The sequence below is a fragment of the Leptonychotes weddellii genome, chromosome 15, assembly GCF_054177405.1.
Source record: "Leptonychotes weddellii isolate Sample4059 chromosome 15, ASM5417740v2, whole genome shotgun sequence".
Taxonomy (NCBI): Eukaryota; Metazoa; Chordata; class Mammalia; order Carnivora; family Phocidae; genus Leptonychotes; species Leptonychotes weddellii.
In genome coordinates, this window is record NC_138383.1 from 31,559,075 (window position 1) to 31,580,120 (window position 21,046).

The 21,046-nt window shown below is 40.1% G+C and overlaps 1 protein-coding gene across 8 annotated transcripts in view; it reads left to right on the plus strand.

The window, feature by feature from the left end:
* Positions 1 to 9,002: 9,002 nt before the first annotated feature.
* Positions 9,003 to 21,046, plus strand: part of TADA2A (transcriptional adaptor 2A) — a 50,732-nt gene continuing 38,688 nt past the window's right edge. For 3 of the 8 annotated variants that reach the window (XM_081805328.1, XM_081805335.1, XM_081805331.1), the window contains exons 1-5: positions 9,003 to 9,110; positions 9,866 to 10,022; positions 11,642 to 11,770; positions 17,930 to 18,036; positions 19,268 to 19,327. In XM_081805328.1, the coding sequence (XP_081661454.1) occupies positions 11,746 to 11,770; positions 17,930 to 18,036; positions 19,268 to 19,327 (192 nt within the window). In that variant the 5' untranslated portion in view covers positions 9,003 to 9,110; positions 9,866 to 10,022; positions 11,642 to 11,745. Of the gene's footprint in view, positions 9,111 to 9,865; positions 10,023 to 11,641; positions 11,771 to 17,025; positions 17,120 to 17,929; positions 18,037 to 19,267; positions 19,328 to 21,046 lie in introns of those variants that run through there. The other 5 variants (XM_081805330.1, XM_081805332.1, XM_081805329.1 and 2 more) reach the window with 5 other exon arrangements.

Consider the following 21,046-nt stretch of genomic DNA (forward strand, 5'->3'; position numbering starts at 1 on the left):
GCTTTTATGCCTTCTGTATTCTGAATCATAATTAGATTATCCTTCCCTGTGCCAAGATGCTAAATGAGTTTTCTCACATTTTGTTTTCAATTTTTATATTTTTATTTAAATATTTAATCCATTTGGAGTTTATCCTGGTGTGAGGTACAAATTGACACTTATTTTTTTCCCGGATATTATCCAATTGTCCACACCATTTTTTGAGTAGCCCACCTTTATTATATACTAGGTTCCTATATTTATTTTGGTTTACTTCTATACATTCTATTCTATGCTTGTATAATTGGTACTTTTTCTTTTCTCCAGTGAGCATTTTTTAACCTTTATCTTTGACTTCTCTGTAATATTTGGCACTGTTGACTAATTCATTTTCTTTGATGTACTTTCAGTGCTATATTGGTTACTGAGTAGGTGAATAAACATGTACTTAGGGCACTAGCAAGTCAGGGGCAGCAAAATAATAATGATGAAGATATACTCGCAGAGGTCACCAGAGGAAAAATCAGAACTTTGTTTTGCTGTCCCTACACATACTTTATAGCTTATAATATTTTTATTTTAAATATTAAAAAAATTTTTTTAAAGATTTTACTTATGGGGCGCCTGGGTGGCTCAGATGGTTAAGCATCTGCCTTCGGCTCAGGTCATGATCCCAGGGTCCGGGGATCGAGCCCCACATCGGGCTCCTGGCTCAGCGGGGAGCCTGCTTCTCCCTCTCCCTCTGCCTCTCCCCCTGCTCATGCTCTCTCTCTGTATCTCTGTGTCTCAAATGAATAAATAAAATCTTTAAAAAAAAAAAAAAAATTTTACTTATTTTAGAGAGAGAGAAAGGAGAAGCAGAAGGGGAAGGAGAGGGACAAGCAGACTCCATGCTCAGAGTGGAGCCCCACATGGGGCTCGATCCCATGAACTGGATCCCACGACTCATCACCTGACCCGAAACCAAGAGTCAGAAGCTTAACCAACTGAGCCACCCAGACACCCCTAAAAAAATTTTTTTAAATAAACTCTACACCCAACGTGGGGCTCCAACTTATGACCCGAAGATCAAGAATCACATGGTCTATTGACTGAGCCACCTGTGGCTTCAAAATTTCTATCAGTTTGTGCTAACTCCCTAATCTGTATATCTGACCTAGGCCTTTCCTTTAGCTTTTGAATCTGTCTAGTGAAGGTCACCTGTACATCCTACAGACACCTCAAACTTAACATATCCAGAACAAAACCTACCCCTTCCCCTTCAGGTCTGCTCTTTGCCTGATGGTCCCTCTCTTGGTGAGTAGCCATTATCCATCAACTACGCTGGACACTGGAAAATCATTTTTAATTCTACCACTTATTTATCACTTTTCTCCCCCTAATTGCTTTTTAAAAAAGATTTTATTTATTTGAGAGAGAGACAGAGCATGAGGCGGGGAGGATCAGAGGGAGATACTGGGAGCCCAAAGTGGGACTTGATCCTGGGACCCCAGGATTATGACCTGAGCCGAAGGCAGACGCTTAACCAACTGAGCCACCCAGGCACCTAATTAATTGCTTCTTAAACGCCTTAAATCCATTTCTTCTTCCTCATCCCCATTCCAATGGTGCTAGTTCAATCTTTCATCATCTCTTACTTGGACTGCTGAACCCCCTGGCCTTTCATTTTGCTACTTTTCAGTCCACATCACTGCCAGAGAGATTCAGGTCTAAAACTCAGATGAGTGATAACACTGCTCCCCAACTCAAAATGCTTCACTGGCTCTCCACGGCCGAGTAAAGTGTCAAACCCACTATGGTCTGGCCTCTGTCTACCCATATCGTGTCATGTACAGTGGCCCTCCGTTCTTGTTCTCTGTACTCCAATCATATGGACCAGCTGGCCACCCTATTTCATGCTTCTGTCCTTTGAATAATTTGTTCCTTCTGCTTGGAAGTTCCTTCCCACTCCTCTCCAAGACTTAACTCATCACTTTCCAGAGACTTACACCCTAATTCTCCCTACAATTGACTAACGTCTTCTTGGAGCCTTTAGTATACCTAACACATCTCTGTTACAACACATATTATCTTGTATTGTAATTATTTTCATGCATATCTGTCTCCCCAACTGGACAGTGAGCATCTTTTTTTTTTTTTTTAAAGATTTTATTTATTTATTTGACAGAGAGAGAGAGACAGCGAGAGCAGGAACACAAGCAGGGGGACTGGGAGAGGGAGAAGCAGGCTTCCCGCAGAGCAGGGAGCCCGATGCGGGGCTCGATCCCAGGACCCTGAGATCATGACCTGAGCCGAAGGCAGACAGTTGTTAAACGACAGTTGTTAAAAGCACCCAGGCGCCCCGAGCATCTTTTTTTAAAAAAAAAAATTGAGAGAGAGAGAGAATGCAAGCACATGAGGGGCAGAGGGACAAGCAGACTCCCTGCTGAGTGTGGAGCCTGATGCAGGGCTCGATCCCAGGACCCCGAGATCATGATCTGAGCTAAAGTCAGATGCTTAACCAACTGAGCCACCCAGGCCCCCCTGGACAGTGAGCATCTTTTTGAGAGCAGAGACTATTTTTTAGTCCTTGAATCTCTAGTACCTGGCATAGTCCTCATCCTAGAGTAGGGCTAAAAAATATTTGTAAGGTAAAGGAATGAACACATAAGAATGTTCTAGAAGTGGGACGTCTGGGTGGCTCAGTCAGTTAAGCATCTGCCTTCAGCTCAAGTCATGATCCCAGGGACCTGGGATTGAGTCCCACTGCCTGCCGCTCTCCGTGCTTGTGCGCTCTCTCTCTGACAAATAAATAAAATCTTAAAAAAAAAAATGTTCTAGAAATTTCAAATAAAAAGATATGTTCTGTAGGTTGACTTGTAGAAGACTAATAGGCTGTCTGTCTGAAGGCCTCTCAAGCTGTTTTACAGGCTTAGAAACCCAAATTTTCCACACAGAGAATGGTCCCATTATTTAGGAGCAGATTCACACTAACCAAGCTTGTATGTAAATTTATCAATTTATTAATTACAACTAGTAATATAATTGTCATAAGTACAAAAATATTATTCTCTGTATAAGTAGCATATCCTGAACCTGAAGGGAAGCTACATTATTCATGCATAATTGTTTGCACTCTCCATGGAAGAAAAAAAAACCTAAATCTTGAAGGGCAAAAAGAATCTTTCTTTATATATAAAGTACAGGTAGACATATAGTATATAAACAGATATCTATCTGGCATATCTGTAGTATTAAAACTTCAATGGGGGAAGCAATTAGGAAAAAGAATGTCTAAAAGGCTCTTCAGGGCTGACAGTCATGATAAAAAGCCTGAGAACACCAGTTTAACTCCCATATTGATTCTTTCTTAAGGAATCAGAATTAGCGGGGTTAATTCTAAAATTCAGATATTCAATGGCATTAGGCTGATATGGTGTCTCTACAATATCACAGCCTATAACAGGGCGATTATGCGTGGAATTCATTGGCCAAGACTCTTTTTCTTGAATGGGCACTGAGAAAGTCAGCTTCCATAGGCTTCAAACTTCCATTACTAATGCCTCCCTCTTTCAGGATGACTCATTCTCCCTTTGGATATACTATACATATTTGGTATTTCCCAGGAGCCAGTCCACTTCCTGAAAATCTTGACATATCTTGGCTGGGATCCATCATCTTCTGAGGTTGTATAAAGTAGTGGTTACAAGTTGGAGATAGAAGTTTGAATCTCTACTATGCTACCTGTTTACATTCTCTGAGCATCAGTTTCTGCATCAGTAAAATGGGAGTGACAACACCTCCCTTAATGGGTTTTTAAGGACTAAAATGAGAAAAGATACATATATAAAAAGCCTTGAACAATAGTTACTTTTAGTACCAAATTAGGATGAGAACCCTGCTGTGTCATTTTGAAAGTGTGTTTGTGTGAATGCATGATTAAACAGTAAAGACTCAGGGAAAACTGTTGTCCTTGGTATGATTATAGATTCTAGGAAATTAATAAAGTGAGTGGACAAACACTAAAAAATGTGTTTTGCTGTGTAAAAATAACCAATTACAGTCATTTATGGAAACAGCTTAACATTTAAGGCCTAATTATCATGCAGCACAATAACAATTACATCTATCATTAAATATGCATCAGATTAACCTCGTTGTAAGTTTTATTTGATTATAATAGGAAAGTATTCATTCTGTACTCTAAGGAACAATCTTATAGTTAATTGCTCACAATGCCTAAGTCTGTTCACTATTTACATTAAGTAAATGGGACACAGCTCCTGAGTTTGTTCTGCACTAGAGGTAAAGCTGGATTATCCATCCTTGATGGCAATTATGCATTTGTTCTGTGACCTAGGAGATAAAGTACACTCCCTTACTTATGTATAGTAAGGTGCTAAAGAAGCAAGCAGCAAAAGAAATTCTATTTAATTGCTCAGTGTTCTGGAAACAGGTTTCTAGTAGGTAGATAGGATTCAAATAATGAAAAAATTCTAATGTTGAGCACTGGCTAACCTAGCCTCCTACAACTTCTAAACAAGCCCCAGGGTCATCCTATGGAGCATTTCTAGAATTAGAATCACAATTATAATTTATTTGAATCCCACCATGAACTAGGTATTTTATATATATAGTCATATCCTTACAAAACTCTTATGAATTAGGTATTATAATTTTCATTTTACACACGAGGAGAAAAAAGGCACAGAAAGATAATAACTTGCTTAAATACTTGCAAGTGGTAAAGGGTAGTAAATTTTTCGGATAAACAGAAGTTACTCAGCAACAATACATTCCTAGTTCACCTAACTTTTTGGATTCTACCCAAAGCCTGGTGACTCACGAGACAGATACTCTGCACTTTACATAGATCAAAAAGAAGTCAGGATGGTGAGGAAGAGGCAAAACAGATGGGTAGCAAAAGCCTAGATTCACAGACACTCTCCTTAATGGCTATGGCATTATGAAAATCCTGATACCTGCTAACTCTTCAGTTTTAAAGAGTCAGAGGTAGTTTATTAGTAACATTTGGCCAGATTTGGCTTTCATCCTGGCTGTGCTACCTAGTAACTAAATGACTTTGGGCAAGTGGTTTTCCTTTTCTGAGCCTTATTTTCCCTTATTTGTAATGTAGGATGCAGCAGGGCCCTTTAGCAAAAAAATTTTTTCCCTCTTGTTCACCTCTGAGATCTTTAGGGCCCTCTTCCTTAATGCAGAAGCAACCCAGACATGCCACCATGTGGAGAAATGTCTATATAGACCTTATATTTCTGTAAATAGATTAGGACTGCTTCCACCTTTCCTCTGCAGACTGGTCACAGTTGAGGTGGATCAAGTTAAATAAGCAGTCTAGGAACCTTCTGGAAAGAAAAGGATTGATTCCTTAACTCCTCTGATGAGGGTGGTCACAAAGAGAGAAAGATAGAAGGTGGAGTAAAGGCGCAGGAAGGAGGAAGGCAATGCTCCTGAATGCAAGACTCCACAGCAGAGCCTGAGGAGGCTAGAACCAGTCCTGAACTAGGCCACAGGGGAGCCTGTGCTTCTGGGAAAGTGACTTAGTGTGTGTGAACTCACATTGCTGAGAGCTAAGAGCTGTAATCCTTGAGGCTCCCGCCTTTTGTGGGGTGAAACCCTCTCTTCTGAGTGTGTCACAGGAAGATCCCTTGCCTTGAAGAGCCCTTGTAATTGGCAAAGGACTCTGCTCCAGGACCTAAATCTCTGGCTAACTTACATGTACTAGGTATACCTCAGAGCTTAGAGAGGAAGTTGAAACCCAGAAGAAAGCATAGACTTCTAGACTTTCTGTTTTTATCTATTTGTATACCAGACTACAAAGAACCACCTCACTTAGAAAAAATATAAGTATTAGATGAGATAAAGTTTATAAACTCAGCACTCAGGACAAGTAACTAGAAATGATAAAGAATCATTTCCATAGGGAGGGAACTCAGAAACTACACTTCTGATTCTAAACACAGCAGCTTTACAGTTGAAGAGGACCTGTTCGCATATTCTGGACTCAGTCAATGGCAGCTACATTACAGACCCTGGCAGTAGGATACAATTTTCCCTGCTGGGTTTCAAGTTCAAAGGCCAACCTCCTCCGTTAAGAATGGAAGGGCTTGGGGAATGCCTGCGTGGCTCATTCGGTTAAGCTTCCCCAGCACAAGCAGTGGAAGCGGCAGGCAGAGGGAGAAGCAGGCTTCCTGCAGGGAGCCTGATGCGGGGCTTGATCCCAGGACCCTGGGATCATGACCTGAGCCGAAGGCAGACGCTTAATGACTGAGCCACCCAGGCGCCCCAGGTCACCCTATTTATAAATCATGTTCAGGTACTTGGACCTCCAGTGAAAGCAGGTATCTCTTCTCTTTTTACTTTATATATTTTGCCCGAGTGACTTCATCCATACCTTTGCCTTTACTTGCTCATTTCACAAATATTTGTCCAGGATGCACTTATGGGCACAGAAGTTACAAAGAAGAAAAGACATAGTGTCTGTCTTCAAGCTCTGTCTAAAGAAGACACACATCCAAAGAAACAATTTTGATACAGTTATACACCTCTGAGCTCTAATATATATCTAATATATATCATTTCCACTCAGATTGCAAAACACAAATCCAAAACAGAACTTTTAATTTCTCCTTCAAATCTGTTATTCCTGCAGCTGGTTTTACAATTGATGCCACTATCCATTACATTGCTAAAGGCAAAAACCCAGAAAAGCACTGCCTTCAACAGTGTTACCCTTTCTTTCACTGTGCATTTTAATTTTTCCACATCTTAAGCACAATGACTAAATTGGGGCTAAGAATTCTAATGAGGGCCTAACATCAATTGAAGCAGAGGGTAATTTTCAGGTGCTTGAATGCTATGTTTTTAACGAATAGATCCCAGTGTTAATGTGGGATTGTTTTTTCCACAATAGTACAACACTGATGACTCATATTCAATTTGTTGACAATCATGACATCCAGATCTGGATATATGGAGATCTAGCCAGTCTCAAAAAACTTCACTTTAGGTGAGAAAGACATGAAGATAAGTCCTCACGTGTCTGACCCTATCTCCTCTTTGTGGAGATGAGTGGTTGCCGAGGTGTAAAGGTGTAGGTGAAACACCAATGTTGATTAACTGTTGAATGATGGCTGTATAAAAGGATAATTAATGCTTTAAAGAGTAACTTTAATGTTTCTACCATCTTATTCTCCACACAGCTGCCAGACTGATCCTTTTAAAATAAATCTGATTACCTCCCCCACCACACACCAAGGAGTCATTCATGAGCCATCTCTGCAAAGAAACTGCTCTAAAATACATAAAATTCGAATCCACATTGCTTGGCAAAATAAGTTTTCCAAATTGTTAAACCCTAAAAAGAAGTCTCCCCCCCAAAAAAAATTCCGATTACTCCTTTGCTCTCAACCCTTGCATGGTACTCTACCACATCCCCCCAAAATCCAAAGTCCAACCATGGCTTACGAGATGATGCATGATCTGGTTTCTGCCTGTTTCGCAACTTATTTCTCTAATTTGCTGTGCTGCAGCCACACTGGTCTCTTTGCTGCTTCTCCAACAGGCCAAGCAAGTCCCTATCTCAGGGCCATTGCAATTGCTGCTTCTCTTCTAGTTTCCCTCTGGAAATCCATGTACTGCCTCCCTTAATGATTAGGTTTCTACTTATGTGCTCTTTCAATTAAGAGGCCTTCCTTGTCTACCTCATCTAAAAGACCGTGCCCACATCACTCTTATCCCTTTATTCTGATTTATTTTTTTCCCATAAAACTTGCCACATTACCAGGCACTACCTGTTCTTTAGTAATATGTATATTGTTTCTTGTCAATCTCCCCCACTATTATATAAGGCAGAGACTATTTTGTTCGCTGCTGAGTTCTCAGCACCTAGAACAGGGTCTGCTTATTAAATATTTGTTGACTAAATGCCTAGATTTTCAGGATACATCAAAATTAAAGTACACTATAATAGATCTATTGACACGATGCATAGGAAAATGTCTGGAAGAGTATACCAAAATGTTAACTGTTTATTTAACACAGTGGGAGCTGGTGTGAATTTTCGCTTGTGTGAATTTTGATTATTTTTTAGGACGAATTTGTAGCATTCATATACTAAAAGATGAATCAAGAGGCCACACCAGCAGAAAATGCAAATGAATTTAAAGAGAGGCTGGGCAAATTTATGAAAGACAGACTTCTAAATAGACGTAAGAGCATAATGGTGCAGATTACCACAGCTTGAATGCCCTTCCCAACACTTTCTAGCCGTGTGTTCCCAAGTTATTTATAAGCCAGTCTAAATGTCTTCACCTGGAAAATGGGGGTAATAATAGTGCCTACCTCATAAGGTTGTTTTTGAAGATTAAATGACACCATGGATGTCATCTCTTTTGTAACAATGCCTGGCATGCAATAAATACCCGACAAATGATAGCTATTATAATAATTAGTAGTAGTAATAAGAGATGTTGGGACATACCTAGCCCTCAAGATTGACATCAGAGTGGACCACCACATCCTCTCATCATTGCGCCTCAGTCTGGGCCCCTGAAGCCCAGAGAGGGGAGGGTTCTTTCCAAAGAAGAGAATTTCGACGTTCCAGAAGCATCTGAATAAAACGTACCCTGTTTACCCTTACACCATTCAGTCAGTCTGGTTAATCCGCGAGCAGCGCTGCAAGAGCCGCTCGGCCTCAGCTGCCTTCGCGTCAACAGGGGCGGGGGGAGTGGGAATGTTAGGAACACAAAAGCAGGACAGTACCGGCCCGCTCCACCTCACCGCACTCTGGAGCGGATCGAACGGCGGCGCCACGCACCGGCAAGCCTCTGGCGCCCGGGAACGCGCCTCACGCAAAAGGGACTGCTGCCCGGACTCAAGTCAGGCAGGCTGCTCAGGCCGCCCTAACCCCCCGGGCCTCTGCTGGAGGACCGCGGCGGGCGCGCGGCGAGGCCGAGGCGCGGGCCGAAGGGGCGGCGGCGGCGGCGGCGGCGGCGGCGGTAGCGGGGCCGCGAAGGTCGGGGAGGGGCGGCGCGGCGGCGAGCTCGCGCCTGTGTCGCTCGAGAGCGAGCACGTACCCTCGGGGGCGCGCGCGGCTGGCGGCTCCTCAGCGCGGAGCAGGGGGACGCAGCGAGGTGAGGCACGAGGCGCTACAAGGCGGGTGGTGGCGGGGCGCGAGCCCCTCTAGCAGCCGAGGGGGTGGCGGGGACGGCGAGGGGTGGCGGGGACGGGGGCGAGCTGCGGGCCCCGGCGGCTCGGGGGGAAACGCGGCGGGCGGGCTTGCGGAGCCGGGCCACGCCGCGCCTCGCCGCGCCTGGTGGAGGGCGGCGCGGGCTCGGCCTGACCGGTCGGCCCCGCCTCGCGGCGTGCCTGGCGCGCCCCGCCCCCTGCGCCCCCTGGGCGGCCCTGCAGTGCCAGAGCCTCGGGATTCCTATTTGTGCGGTGGCGCGCCTAATTACGCTGGGAACAGCAGCTATGTGTCGTGCACCTGACCGACGTTGCATTTCGGGTTTTCAAGTAGGCTTTACACACTAGGTAGTTCAGCCCCATTTTGAGGCCGACTGAGGCTCAGGTAAAATGACTTGCGCAGGATCATACAGCTTAAGGAACAAAGTGAGAAGCTCCGCCTTGTCTGCAAAACTCCAAACCCTGCACCTGTACTCTGCACCACAGCGGATGCCATTCTTCGCGTGCCTGCCTTCTACCTCCCAGTGACTTTGAATTTGGTAGATGTTAATTTGGAGCCACCCCCATCCTTTTATGGATGTCATGTCTCCTGTGAGAAGAAAGGAGAGGAAAAAAGAAAATTCTGCTTTTTGCAATATTGTGCTTATGACATGGAGTGTTTATATATTCTTTACTTGACCATCCCTATTAACCTTTGTTGAAGGTCGCTGCTGTTCACTACCTTTAAGACATTGTGCAAGTAGCAGTCTTTCAGAGCTTCCTTTCTTCTTTGAAAAAGCAGCATGCCTGAAGGTTGTGAGGATTCAAAGAGATAATCCACATACAGTGAGTGGTACCGCCGTACCTGGCATATGAGAAAAGTCAGTAAATGTTGGTCATTATTTTATTACTGAGTGCATAATACTTCTTGCTAAACCCATTTTTCTTCAAGACTAACTCTTCCTGGGACCAGAGTAGGGTGAGAACCATCCTGTCCCAGCCCACTTCAAAAAAGACAAGTTTATTGACAGCCATGTAATCTGAATGTCATATAGACTTAAGGATGAATTATACCCCAAGCTCAGTGTACCAGGTGAAAGAAATCACTCCAGGAGAACTAAAGATGAATTAACCTGTTGTAAAACTAACATTCGTCCATTACGTTTTGTTTATTGAGTTCTTCTCTGTGTTTGGCACTTTGAAGCATACAGATGTATATTGGATAGTAGTTCCTGCTTTCATTTAGTCTACAAATGGGAAAAAAATATGCATTCAGAAGTAATCCTCACAAAGTAGAATGGGTTGCCAGAAAAGAGATAGCTAAGAAGCTGTAGGACTATAGAAGGAGAGATGTTTTCTTGACTTAGGGTGAAGTATGATTTCATTTCTGCCTTCAAGAAAATACTTTGTACATTGTTCAAACATTAAATATTTATTCAAAGAGTAAGTGAACAAATATATGTTGTAATAGGGTTCCTTGGTTTCTCGTAATAGAAAGTCATTCATATTAAAGTATTAGAAAGATAGAGAAATGAGAAGAAATCTAAACAGTTGGGGCCACCCTTGGGGTTGGGGATCTCAATAGCCAGAGCTCATGGACGAAATTCTTTCATTAGTGAATGACTGGGCTCCATTTGATGTCTGTCCTTGTATGTCTTACTCAAGATTGAGATTTTCATAAGAGATCTGGCCGCTTTAGTTGTGGGGTTGGGGTTTAGAGTATTGTGATTGGTAACGCCACCAGAACCATATGAAAATGTGGGTGAGTCAGTGTCCCAAAGGAAAGAGGATTAAGGAGTGAAGTGATACTGGGTAGAGAAAAACAATAGTTGTTTATTAGAGATATGTACCTTTTATAGAGGGCTTACTATGGGCCGCCACCACGGTGCATTATTTATATGGATTTTGGTATTTAATCTTCACAATAACTGTAGGAGGTAAATACTGTTTCTCATACCCACTTTACAGAGGGGGACACAGGCTTATAAAGACAAAATAATTGGGGAGCCTAGCTGGCTGAGTCAGAAGAGCATATAACTCTTGATCTCAGAGTCATGGGTTCGAGCTCCACATTGGGTGTAGAAATTACTTAAATAAATAAAATGAGTGCCTGGGTGGCTCAGTCGTTACTTAAATAAATAAAATGGGTGCCTGGGTGGCTCAGTCGGTTAAGTGTCCGACTCTTGATTTTGGCTCAGGTCATGATCTCGGGGTCATGGGATCAAGCCTTGTGTCAGGCTTTGTGATCAGTGGGGAGTCTACTTGAGATTTTCTCTCTCTCCCTCAACTCTTGCATGCATTTTCTCTCTCTCTCTCTCTAAAATAATTACATATTTAAAAAAAAAAAAACCCTTAAAACAAAATTTTAAAAAAGATAAAATAATTTGCTTAGCATTACAAAGCTAGGATGTGGTAGAATTGAGTACATTGCATTGTCTTCTCTGCATCTTGTCCTTTTGAATTATTTTCTGATCCATATGCCGCTTTTGTTTGTTCATAGGGAGTCATCAAGCTTTGGTGTATGTGTTGGCCAGTTCTGACATCTCCTTGAAGGAGTGCTGCATTGAGGAAGATCAAAACAAGATTGTTTGCAAATTTTAGGGAATGGACCGTTTGGGTTCCTTTAGCAGTAAGTATAGTGGGAACAAGACCCAGGTGAATATTAACAGCAGACTCAAGTGGAAGTTGATCAAAGAAGAAAAATAAGCACTTTGAAGTTAAGCCCTGCGAATCTGATCCTAAAGGAATAAGAGTTATCAAATCAAAATAAAATTAACCAATACTTATTGATTGCCCACTAAACACATGACACAATCATATCACCCCAGGTCTTGTAAGAAAACTATGCTCAGGCATATGATTAACCTGCAATTAGACTTAAGAAAGCAGTTGGATTTCTCTTTAGAACCAGTAATATATTTTAGATGCCTTGATAAAAAATAATGTCAGTGGTAGAATAAAAGACATGCTTCTCTTCCCCCTTCCCTTTTAGGGGGAACTTGTGTTCTAAGAGTGAACCACAGTATAATAATAATGCAGAAAATTATGGTGTGTGTGTGAAATAAATTCAGGCACCCCCAGCTATGGAGAAAAAAATACACTGCCTTTTCTTTGTTTCTGATGATAAGAGATTTGGCAGAAATAGAAATTCTATTGTTAGATGTTAGTAGTGTCCCAATGAGAAGAAACAGAAAGGCACTTTTGAGGTATTGTTTCCTTTTCAGCAATTTCTTAAAGGACCTCTTATTTACTCTCTCATCACACCTATGTATATATAAATTTAGGACAGAATGAAGGCTTCAAACACATCTAGTTCAAATCTCTCATTTTACACATGGAGAAAACCTAAATGAATTTTCCTGATGCTGGAAGTGTAAACTGAAACCACTCCCATTCCCTTTTTAAAATACTAAAAAAATAAATAAAATATTTTTAAACTTTTTATTTGGAATAATTTCAAACTTACAGGAAAGTTGGAAGAATAAGAATCATACAGAGAATCCACATACACTGTTAACTTCTTACTCCATTTGCATGTATTCTCTTTGTTTCTCTGTAAATATACATTATATACACCGTATGTAATATATACACTGTAAGTAATATATATTTATATACTATACTATGTATAGGTAGATATAGATACCCCCCCTTTTTTTTTCAGAATCATTTAAGGGTAAGGGACATATATCATAGCCCTTTACCCGTAAGCACTTTAGTGTTTATTTCCTAAGAATAGGGATATTCTATTACATAACTTCAGTAGGGTTATCAACTAGTAAATTTAACATCCATAAAATATTTTTATCCAATCTACCATCTAGTTCATTCAGTTTTGTAAGCTGACTCAACAGTGTCCTTTAGGGTATTTTTTTCCTTCTAATGACACAGGAATCGGTCTTACATTAATGCTATGTTTCTTTAGCCTCCTTTAAACTGAAACATTTCCATAGCGTTTATCTTTAGTGACATTCACGCTTTTGAAGAAGACAGGCCCTTCCTCCCTCCCCTTTTTTAAAATTGAGGTTTCTTGTTTTGGGTTTGTTTGTTCTTGCTCTACACCTCATTGGTGATAATGATTTTGAAAACCCAGTCATAGTGTCTGTTTGAGTTCTCCACTGTGTAATTTGTATTTTTCCCTTGGGTATAATAAACAACCCATAGGGAGACACTTTGACACCATAAAATATCCCACTCCTCATCAAAATTTTTCCCTAGATTTAACATCCATTATGATTTTTCCTTGATCCAATCTTCACTATCATGCAAAATGATTTTTTTCAAATCCAGCACTCTCCACATTTGGTAGTTAGCACTGACATAATTATATAATATATGTAATTATACAACTGTATATATTACATGTAATATATAATGATACATATTATATAATTTCTTGATTATATAATCAAGAGACCTATCTCGCTTATTTCACTGACATATTTATTGTAAGTGGACACGCGAATTCCTGTTTTTTTCAAGGATTTATAGTTCATTATCATACTTAATTATTTTGGCTCTCAGATTGTCCCAGTTTGACCCTTGTGAGCTCCTTCGTTCTGGCTCCTACATCCTTAATAACACCCATCACTTTTTTGAGCATCTCCTTACCTTTTGCCTACATGTTCCAGGTGCATCTTGTATCTTCCCTGCCCCAGCCCTGGAATCAGCCACTTCTCCGAGGAGCCCTGGTTCCTTTTAAAGAGGACTGATATTAGAGACCAAGATCTGGTCATTGCTACTAGCATGTTTTGTATCTTGGCTCATAGGCCCACAGAGCTATGAAATATATGTGCATGTATGTTATATACATATACACCAACATACATACATACTTACCCATACATACACTTTTAAGAAATCACGAGTTCCCATTGATACCTCCAAGTCATCTGCACAAGCTTTTTTCTTGTTTTCCCCCATTCCTTATTTGTGTGTCCTTTCCTCAGTGAGAACCTTGACACCCAACATCAGCACATTTACTCATTTGCTCAGTCTTCTAATACATCCAAAATTATGTCAGAGTTGCTTTTCACATACCACTGCATAAAACAGACCTCCTTCAACAAGTTCAGGATTTGTTAGCATCACCCAAGACTGAAGGTATATTGTTAAATGTCCGTAAGTTATTTAGATTTTTTTTTCCTTTTCAGTGTGGTTACAGTGTTCTTTTGAAATATTATTAGGTTCATCTGTTCATACTGCTTTTAGTTTTCCCTTTTTATATTTCCTACTTCAGTTTTTTAAATTTGAGGAACGTAAGTACACTTCCAGAAGTCAAAACTATACAAAAATATATATTTGGAGAATTGTTACTCCTTCCTATGTCTCTTCCACTCCACTCCACTCCATTCCCCCTCCCCAACCCCTTGTAGGTATCCAACTTCATTGTTCTCTAGTTTAGCTGTCCTATATTTCTTTTTGCAAAGATAAGCAGACATACATAATATTTGGGGTTTTTCCCCTCATTTTGTACAGGAAAGATCGCGTGCTATGTGTGCTTTTTTTGAAGTTTGGTTTTTTTCACTTAATAGAATCTTCTGGAAATACTGTTTTAGTTTGTAAAGGTTGTTCTCATTCTTTTTTTTATAGTTGCATAGTACTCCATTGTGTGGGTACTCCATAGTTTGTTCAACCAATCTCCAGCATTTGGATAACTAGGTAGTATTTTGTAATTCCAAATAATGTTCTAATGTATTCCCATCAGCAGTTTATGAGAATGCCTATTTTACCACATTCTTACTAAGAAAGTATTATCAAGCTTTTGAATTTTTGTCAGTCTGATGGGTGAGAAGTTATATCTCAGTCTAGCTCTCTTTTATGAGTGAAGTTGAGTGTCTTTCCATATGTTTAAGGACCATTTTTTTGTCTTTCTCTTTTTTTTCTAATTATCTCTTCATTTTTTTTGCAATAGGATTTTTGTTCTTTTTTCCCCTCAATTTTTAAAAGTTCTTTGTATATTGGGGATTTTAGTCCTTTATCTATAATAGGTTTTCAAATATTTTCTTCTAGCTTATTTGCCTTTTTATCTTGCGTATGGTGTTTTTTGCCAAGGAAGTTTTTTGTGTTGTTCAGGTAGTCAAATTTATTAACCTTTCATTGCCTTTGGATTTTGAATGATGGTAAAAAAGCCTTTCCTTACTCTTAGGTTATAGAAAAGTTCTAAAATATTTTTGTGAAGGATAGTTTGGCTATGTATATCAAAAACCCTCTGTATGCTCAACAGTTCTAGTTCTAGAAAAATATATATTCTGAGGAACACAACAGCATTCTTCATAATAGTGAAAAATTGGAAATAACATAAATGTCCACCAGTAGAGAATGCCTTAGATCAGCTGTTTTCAACCTTACAAGATCCCATGTTTTCTTTTTATAACATTTTTAGAGCCCATTTGCTCTTTGGAAATGAAATACACAGATAGCATAACACATCTACACCCATGATGTCAAAGAAACAGAAATAATAATGCCCTAACTATAATACAAAGGATAAGCAAAAGAGAAAAATGAACTAATGTATGTATCTCAATATGTTTAGACACGATTTCAGTAGGAGACATAATGACTTAAGTAGTCAGATGCTTGCACCCATATGTTGAATCACTGTGAATCTTACAACTACAAAAGCACAGTGATTCATTTGTGTTGTATTAGTGACTCAGAAATCCCACAATCTTGAATAACTCTTGGTAAAGTTCCGAACAAAACAAGATATAATCTCCTGTAGAAGTACATGCAGTTGCCTTCCTGGAAAATTAAATATATATTAAAACTGTCAAAAACATTTTGTTTTATAGGTAACATGGAATTAGGTTCTAGGTCATGTAATTATGAACAGGTTTGTCACCAACTTTGAATGTCTGGTAGAATATTTGAAAGTTGTACAGGACACAGGTCACTTCTTTGTTGTGCAGGAATGTCTTGAGCCTTGTACAATATCTAGCATCCCTGGTCCTCACCTGCTAAATGCCAGTAGTGCTCTTTAGTTATTGTGGCAGAAAAAAAAAAAAAAAGCTTTTCCTCAGATTTTCAAAATGCCTTCCAAGGGGGCAGTTGAAAACTATTAGGTTAGATGATTGACACAGAATCATTTAAGGGTAAGGGACATATATTATAGGTTAGATGATTGACACAATGGAATATTATTCATCCATTAAAAAGAACAAGGAAGATGTAAGCATACTATCATGAAAGATGTTGACAGTATATTGTCAAGTGAGAAAAAAGCCTACAAAACATCCTGTAAAGCATCATTTTTGTTAAAATATATGCACACGCATACATTGAAGAAAGCCTGGAACTCAGAATGTTAATAGAGGATGACTTTATGCTTTTGTTGTCTAAAATTTTTAAAACTACAAACTGGGTTACTTTTACAAAATAATTACTTTTGATGTAAGGGTTTAAAAGCTCTTTACTTCGGTCAGTAACTGATTTTTTTTTTCCTGAGGAAAGAAAAACAAGCTTATATCATTAAAATGATGTGAGGAAGAAGTCATTTGGTAAAAATTGTCATCTGACACTTAATATACAACAATATTTGTTCTTCCATGTCAAAATTTGAAATGGGAGAAGTGGCATAGTTGCTGTTATATATATTTATTTTGAAGCTATTGTCAGAAGGATTATGTTTCTTTCCCCTGTTATTTTCTTCCAGGTCTTCATTTAGAAACAAATGAACATGGGGCGCCTGGGTGGCTCAGTTGGTTAAGCGACTGCCTTCGGCTCAGGTCATGATCCCAGGGTCCTGGGATCGAGTCCCACATCGGGTTCCCAGCTCAGCGGGGAGCCTGCTTCTCCCTCTGACCCTCTCCTCTCTCATGCTGTTTCTCTCTCGCTTGCTCTCCAATAAATAAATAAATAAAATCTTTAGAAAAAAAAAAAAGAAACAAATGAACAATAATCATCACTTGAAGGAGGGAAAGGTGCCTTGAAGAGTGTTTCTTGGGCTTTAGGAAGGAAAATGCTATTACAGAATGTGAGAAATCCTGCCTCAGGCTAAGCAGATTAAATTCTTTCATCTACCTTCAAAGCCTGTGTTTTCTTAGACCCCTACTGCTCAGCACCGAAAACGACTCTGCCAGGTTGCCCTGACTCTAGAGAGGCAGAGTTTAGGGCAACCAGGGACACACATAATCTGCTTTTTTATCACTTTAGACAGTTTAGATTGTAGTTCTTGCCTTAATATTTCAGAGACAATACAGTACGGTCATTGGAACTAGAGGAAGGTGAGCTGTGCTCTGCTTACCATAGGAGAAAGGGAGCTTTCCTGGGTTTAAATCTTAACTCAGATGTAAAGTAGTATATCACAAAACAGATACTTAAAGGAGTTTTTCACCCCAACTTCTTACTATGAAAATTTGCAAACTTACAGAAAAGTTGAAAGAGCAGTACGGTTGGCCACTCCCTACATTCAACAATCATTAACATTTTGTCAAATTTGCTTTATCTAAAAATATGTATGTGTGTTGTGTAAGTATGTGACATTTTCTCTCCTGGAAAAATAACTAGGAGGGAAAGCTTATGCTGGTAAATTTCTCTAGGGGTCATATCTGCTTAAATGCTGTTTATAGTAGTAGATACTACTATAGGAAGGAACAAAGCTGCCTTCAAAGAAAAAGGAACGTGATTTTTGATTTTCCTTATTTAGAATGAGCTCATCTTGTCTCCAAGACAAGCTGAGTCTTCCACACAGCTCACCACCTGTGTAGTTATTTGCAGATTTTCACCTTGCGCTTTGGTAATCATAACATGTTTTGAAGCTGATAGATTGTCCTTTTTGTTCTAGATGATCCCTCTGATAAGCCACCTTGCCGCGGCTGCTCCTCCTACCTCATGGAGCCTTATATCAAGTGTGCTGAATGTGGGCCACCTCCTTTTTTCCTCTGCTTACAGGTAACTCATTAAGGAGAGGCTTGCCTCTCCTGGCCTAGTTTTATGGATATAGTAAATTCAGAGATGACTATCAAAGACTCAGAAGAACCATACCTTGTTAAATCTATTCCTTCTACTTGGTCTTCCATTACGCATTTTACCAGTGAAAAATTGGGGAACAGAGCAGATGGATGACACAGACTGTTGAATATTCTGCATCTCTATATCAACCTAATGCTCAACACTGTTTTTGCCAGTGGGTTTAAAGTATTGGGACTACAGGGGTGCCTGGGTGGCTCAGTCAGAGGCTCAGACCTCTGCCTTCAGGTTGGGTCATGATCTCAGAGCCCTGGGATCGAGCCCCACATCGGGCTCCCTGCTCGGTGGGGAGCCTGTTTCTCCCTTTCCCACTCCTCCTGCCTGTGTTCTCTCTCTCTCTGTCAAATAAATAAAAACCTTCAAAAAAAAAAAAAAGTATTGGGACTATAGGAAACAGAATTGGAGGATTATTCCTTTTGATAGCACCTATGATGCTGTTATTGAAGCGTGATCTTTGGGCAGGTGACAAACGGAACAAATCATTCTGTGGATGATGATAGTAATAATACTAATTACAAGTGCTTCCTTTGTTGTTGGGCACTCTTTTGAGTAATTTACGTGAATTAACCTTTAGTTCATCACTATAACCCTATGAAGTAGGTATGATTAGCATCCCCATTTTATAGAGGAAACTCAGGCAAAGAGAGTTTAAGTAATTTGCTCAAGGTCACACAGCAAATACCATATGTTATTGGATCCAAGATGCTATTGATTATAAGAAGCATCCCAATTTTAGAAATGATAAATGGCTGATGGAAGTTGTAATATACTTTTTATTATAAGATGAATCCTCATTTTGGAGTTTTAAAATAAAAAAATACCTGTCTTAGAATTGCCTAAAATTTTTAACTTAAAAACTTTAAGTTTGGAGCCAGGATTCAAATTTACTCAGTCTGATTCCAGGGCTTATGCTCTTATCAAAAGAGGCGAAGTCCTAGGAAAAAGTTTTCTTTTCAGATTATTTTTTCCTCTGTGAGGGCCACTGAAGAGCTGTGATCAGGTATGTAACCATCCTCTTGCGGCTGCAGACAAGATTAAATGAATTCTTAAAAACTCATCTTAAGAGTAGAGCACCCCCAAACCATCTTTTATCCTATAAGAAAGCATTTCAAAAAGTAGCTTTTTGGTAACTTACTTTTCCTTTCTTTTGCAGTGTTTCACTCGAGGATTTGAGTACAAGAAACATCAGAGTGATCATACTTATGAGATCATGGTAATGGTGAAGTTGCAGGGAATTTCCATTCATTTGTCAAGTGTTGTACTGGGAATGTCTGTTTTTCTTCATCTCCAAGTATCTCCTTCCCTTTTCTTTCCTCCTCTTCTGAATTAGGTAATCATTTCCTAGTAAGTGTTTTAGGGTTTTATGGATCTACCAAGGCATTTAAGTCTAAAAATCATTTTATATACTCTGATTTTTGTTTCAAACTTGGAAGGAATTTGAGGGGCGCCTGGCTGGCTCAGTCAGAAAAGTGTGTGACTCTTTTGACTTCAGGGTTATGAGTTCAAGCCCCATGTTGGGGGTAGAGTTTACTTTAAAAAATTCTAAAGATTAAAAAAAAAAGTACTTTGAGATTTACTGATGTAAGGATAAGAGGTACACTGCATTTTAGGTTCACTGATAAACATATAGTAAATGTGTTGTTGCTGTTTTGGGGCTAATGATCTTACTATGTGGTTCATGTGGGCAGTGGTGAAGTTTACGTCTGGCACTCCCTCCTCCTGCCTTGGGGAGATTAGTTAACCCTCTGAGAGTGAAGTTATAAAATGAACATTGAGTGAGTGATATGACAGACTGGCTTATAGGCCAGAATAAATAAAACTTGGCTGGGACCTGATTGATTATATTGCCACCTCTAAAGAAGGAATGAGAGGCAGACGTTGGGAGTGTCCCTTTCAAGCTCTAGCCAGAGGAATGGGCACTTTGATAAGCCAAAAATGAATATCTGGTGTGTTTGGCAGGTGTATACATCTTCGTCAAGATAGTTCTGTCAGTTATCAGAAAATAACAATTCACCAAGTAGTTTTCTTACATTTGGCCTCCCATTCAGTTTTTTTGGTTTCTTGTTTTTGTTTTTTTTTTTACAGGAAAGAATACTGGCTGGGCATCTTAACAGTAATAATTTCACATTGTGAATTAATCCATTTATACTTGTATTAGTTTTCTGTTGCTTCTATACCAAATTATCAAAAATTAAGTGGCGTAAGATAACACAAATTTATTGTCTCACAATTTTGTAGGTCAGAAGACCATTAGGCTCACCTGGTTTGCTGCAGATTCCATAATGTCAAAATGAAGGTGTTGCTGGGCTTTTATCTAGAGGCCCTGGGAGAGAGTCTGCTTCCAATCTGCTGCTATTCTCATTCAGGTTGTTGAAGAATTCTCCACCTTGAGGTCGTAGGACTGGTGCCACTCTTCCCTTATTGGCTGTTGGCCAGGGCTTGCTCTCAGCCTCTTGAGACCTCCCTTTCCCCATGTTCAAAGCTAGCAGTGTCCAGGAGTTCTTGAAGGTGATTGATAAAAAATGCCTGGAGTCTTTTTGACCTCTCCTGCTTCCTCTGTGCTGAATCTCCTGCCTCCCTTCTTTTTTTCTTTTCTTTTTTTTCTTTAAGACTTTATTCATTTATTTGATAGAGCACAAGCAGCGGGGAGCGGCAGGCAGAGTGAGAGGGAGAAGCAGACTCCCTGCTGAGCAGGGAATCCGATTTGGGGCTCAGTCCCAGGACCGTGAGACCACGACCTGAGCCTAAGGCAGACACTTGACCTATTGAGCCACCCAGGTGCACCCCTTCTTCTTCTTTTTTTTTTTTTATTTATTTATTTGAGACAGAATGAGAGAGAGAGAGAGCACATGAGAGGGGGGAGGGTCAGAGGGAGAAGCAGGCTCCCTGCCGAGCAGGGAGCCCAATGCGGGACTCGATCCAGGGACTCCAG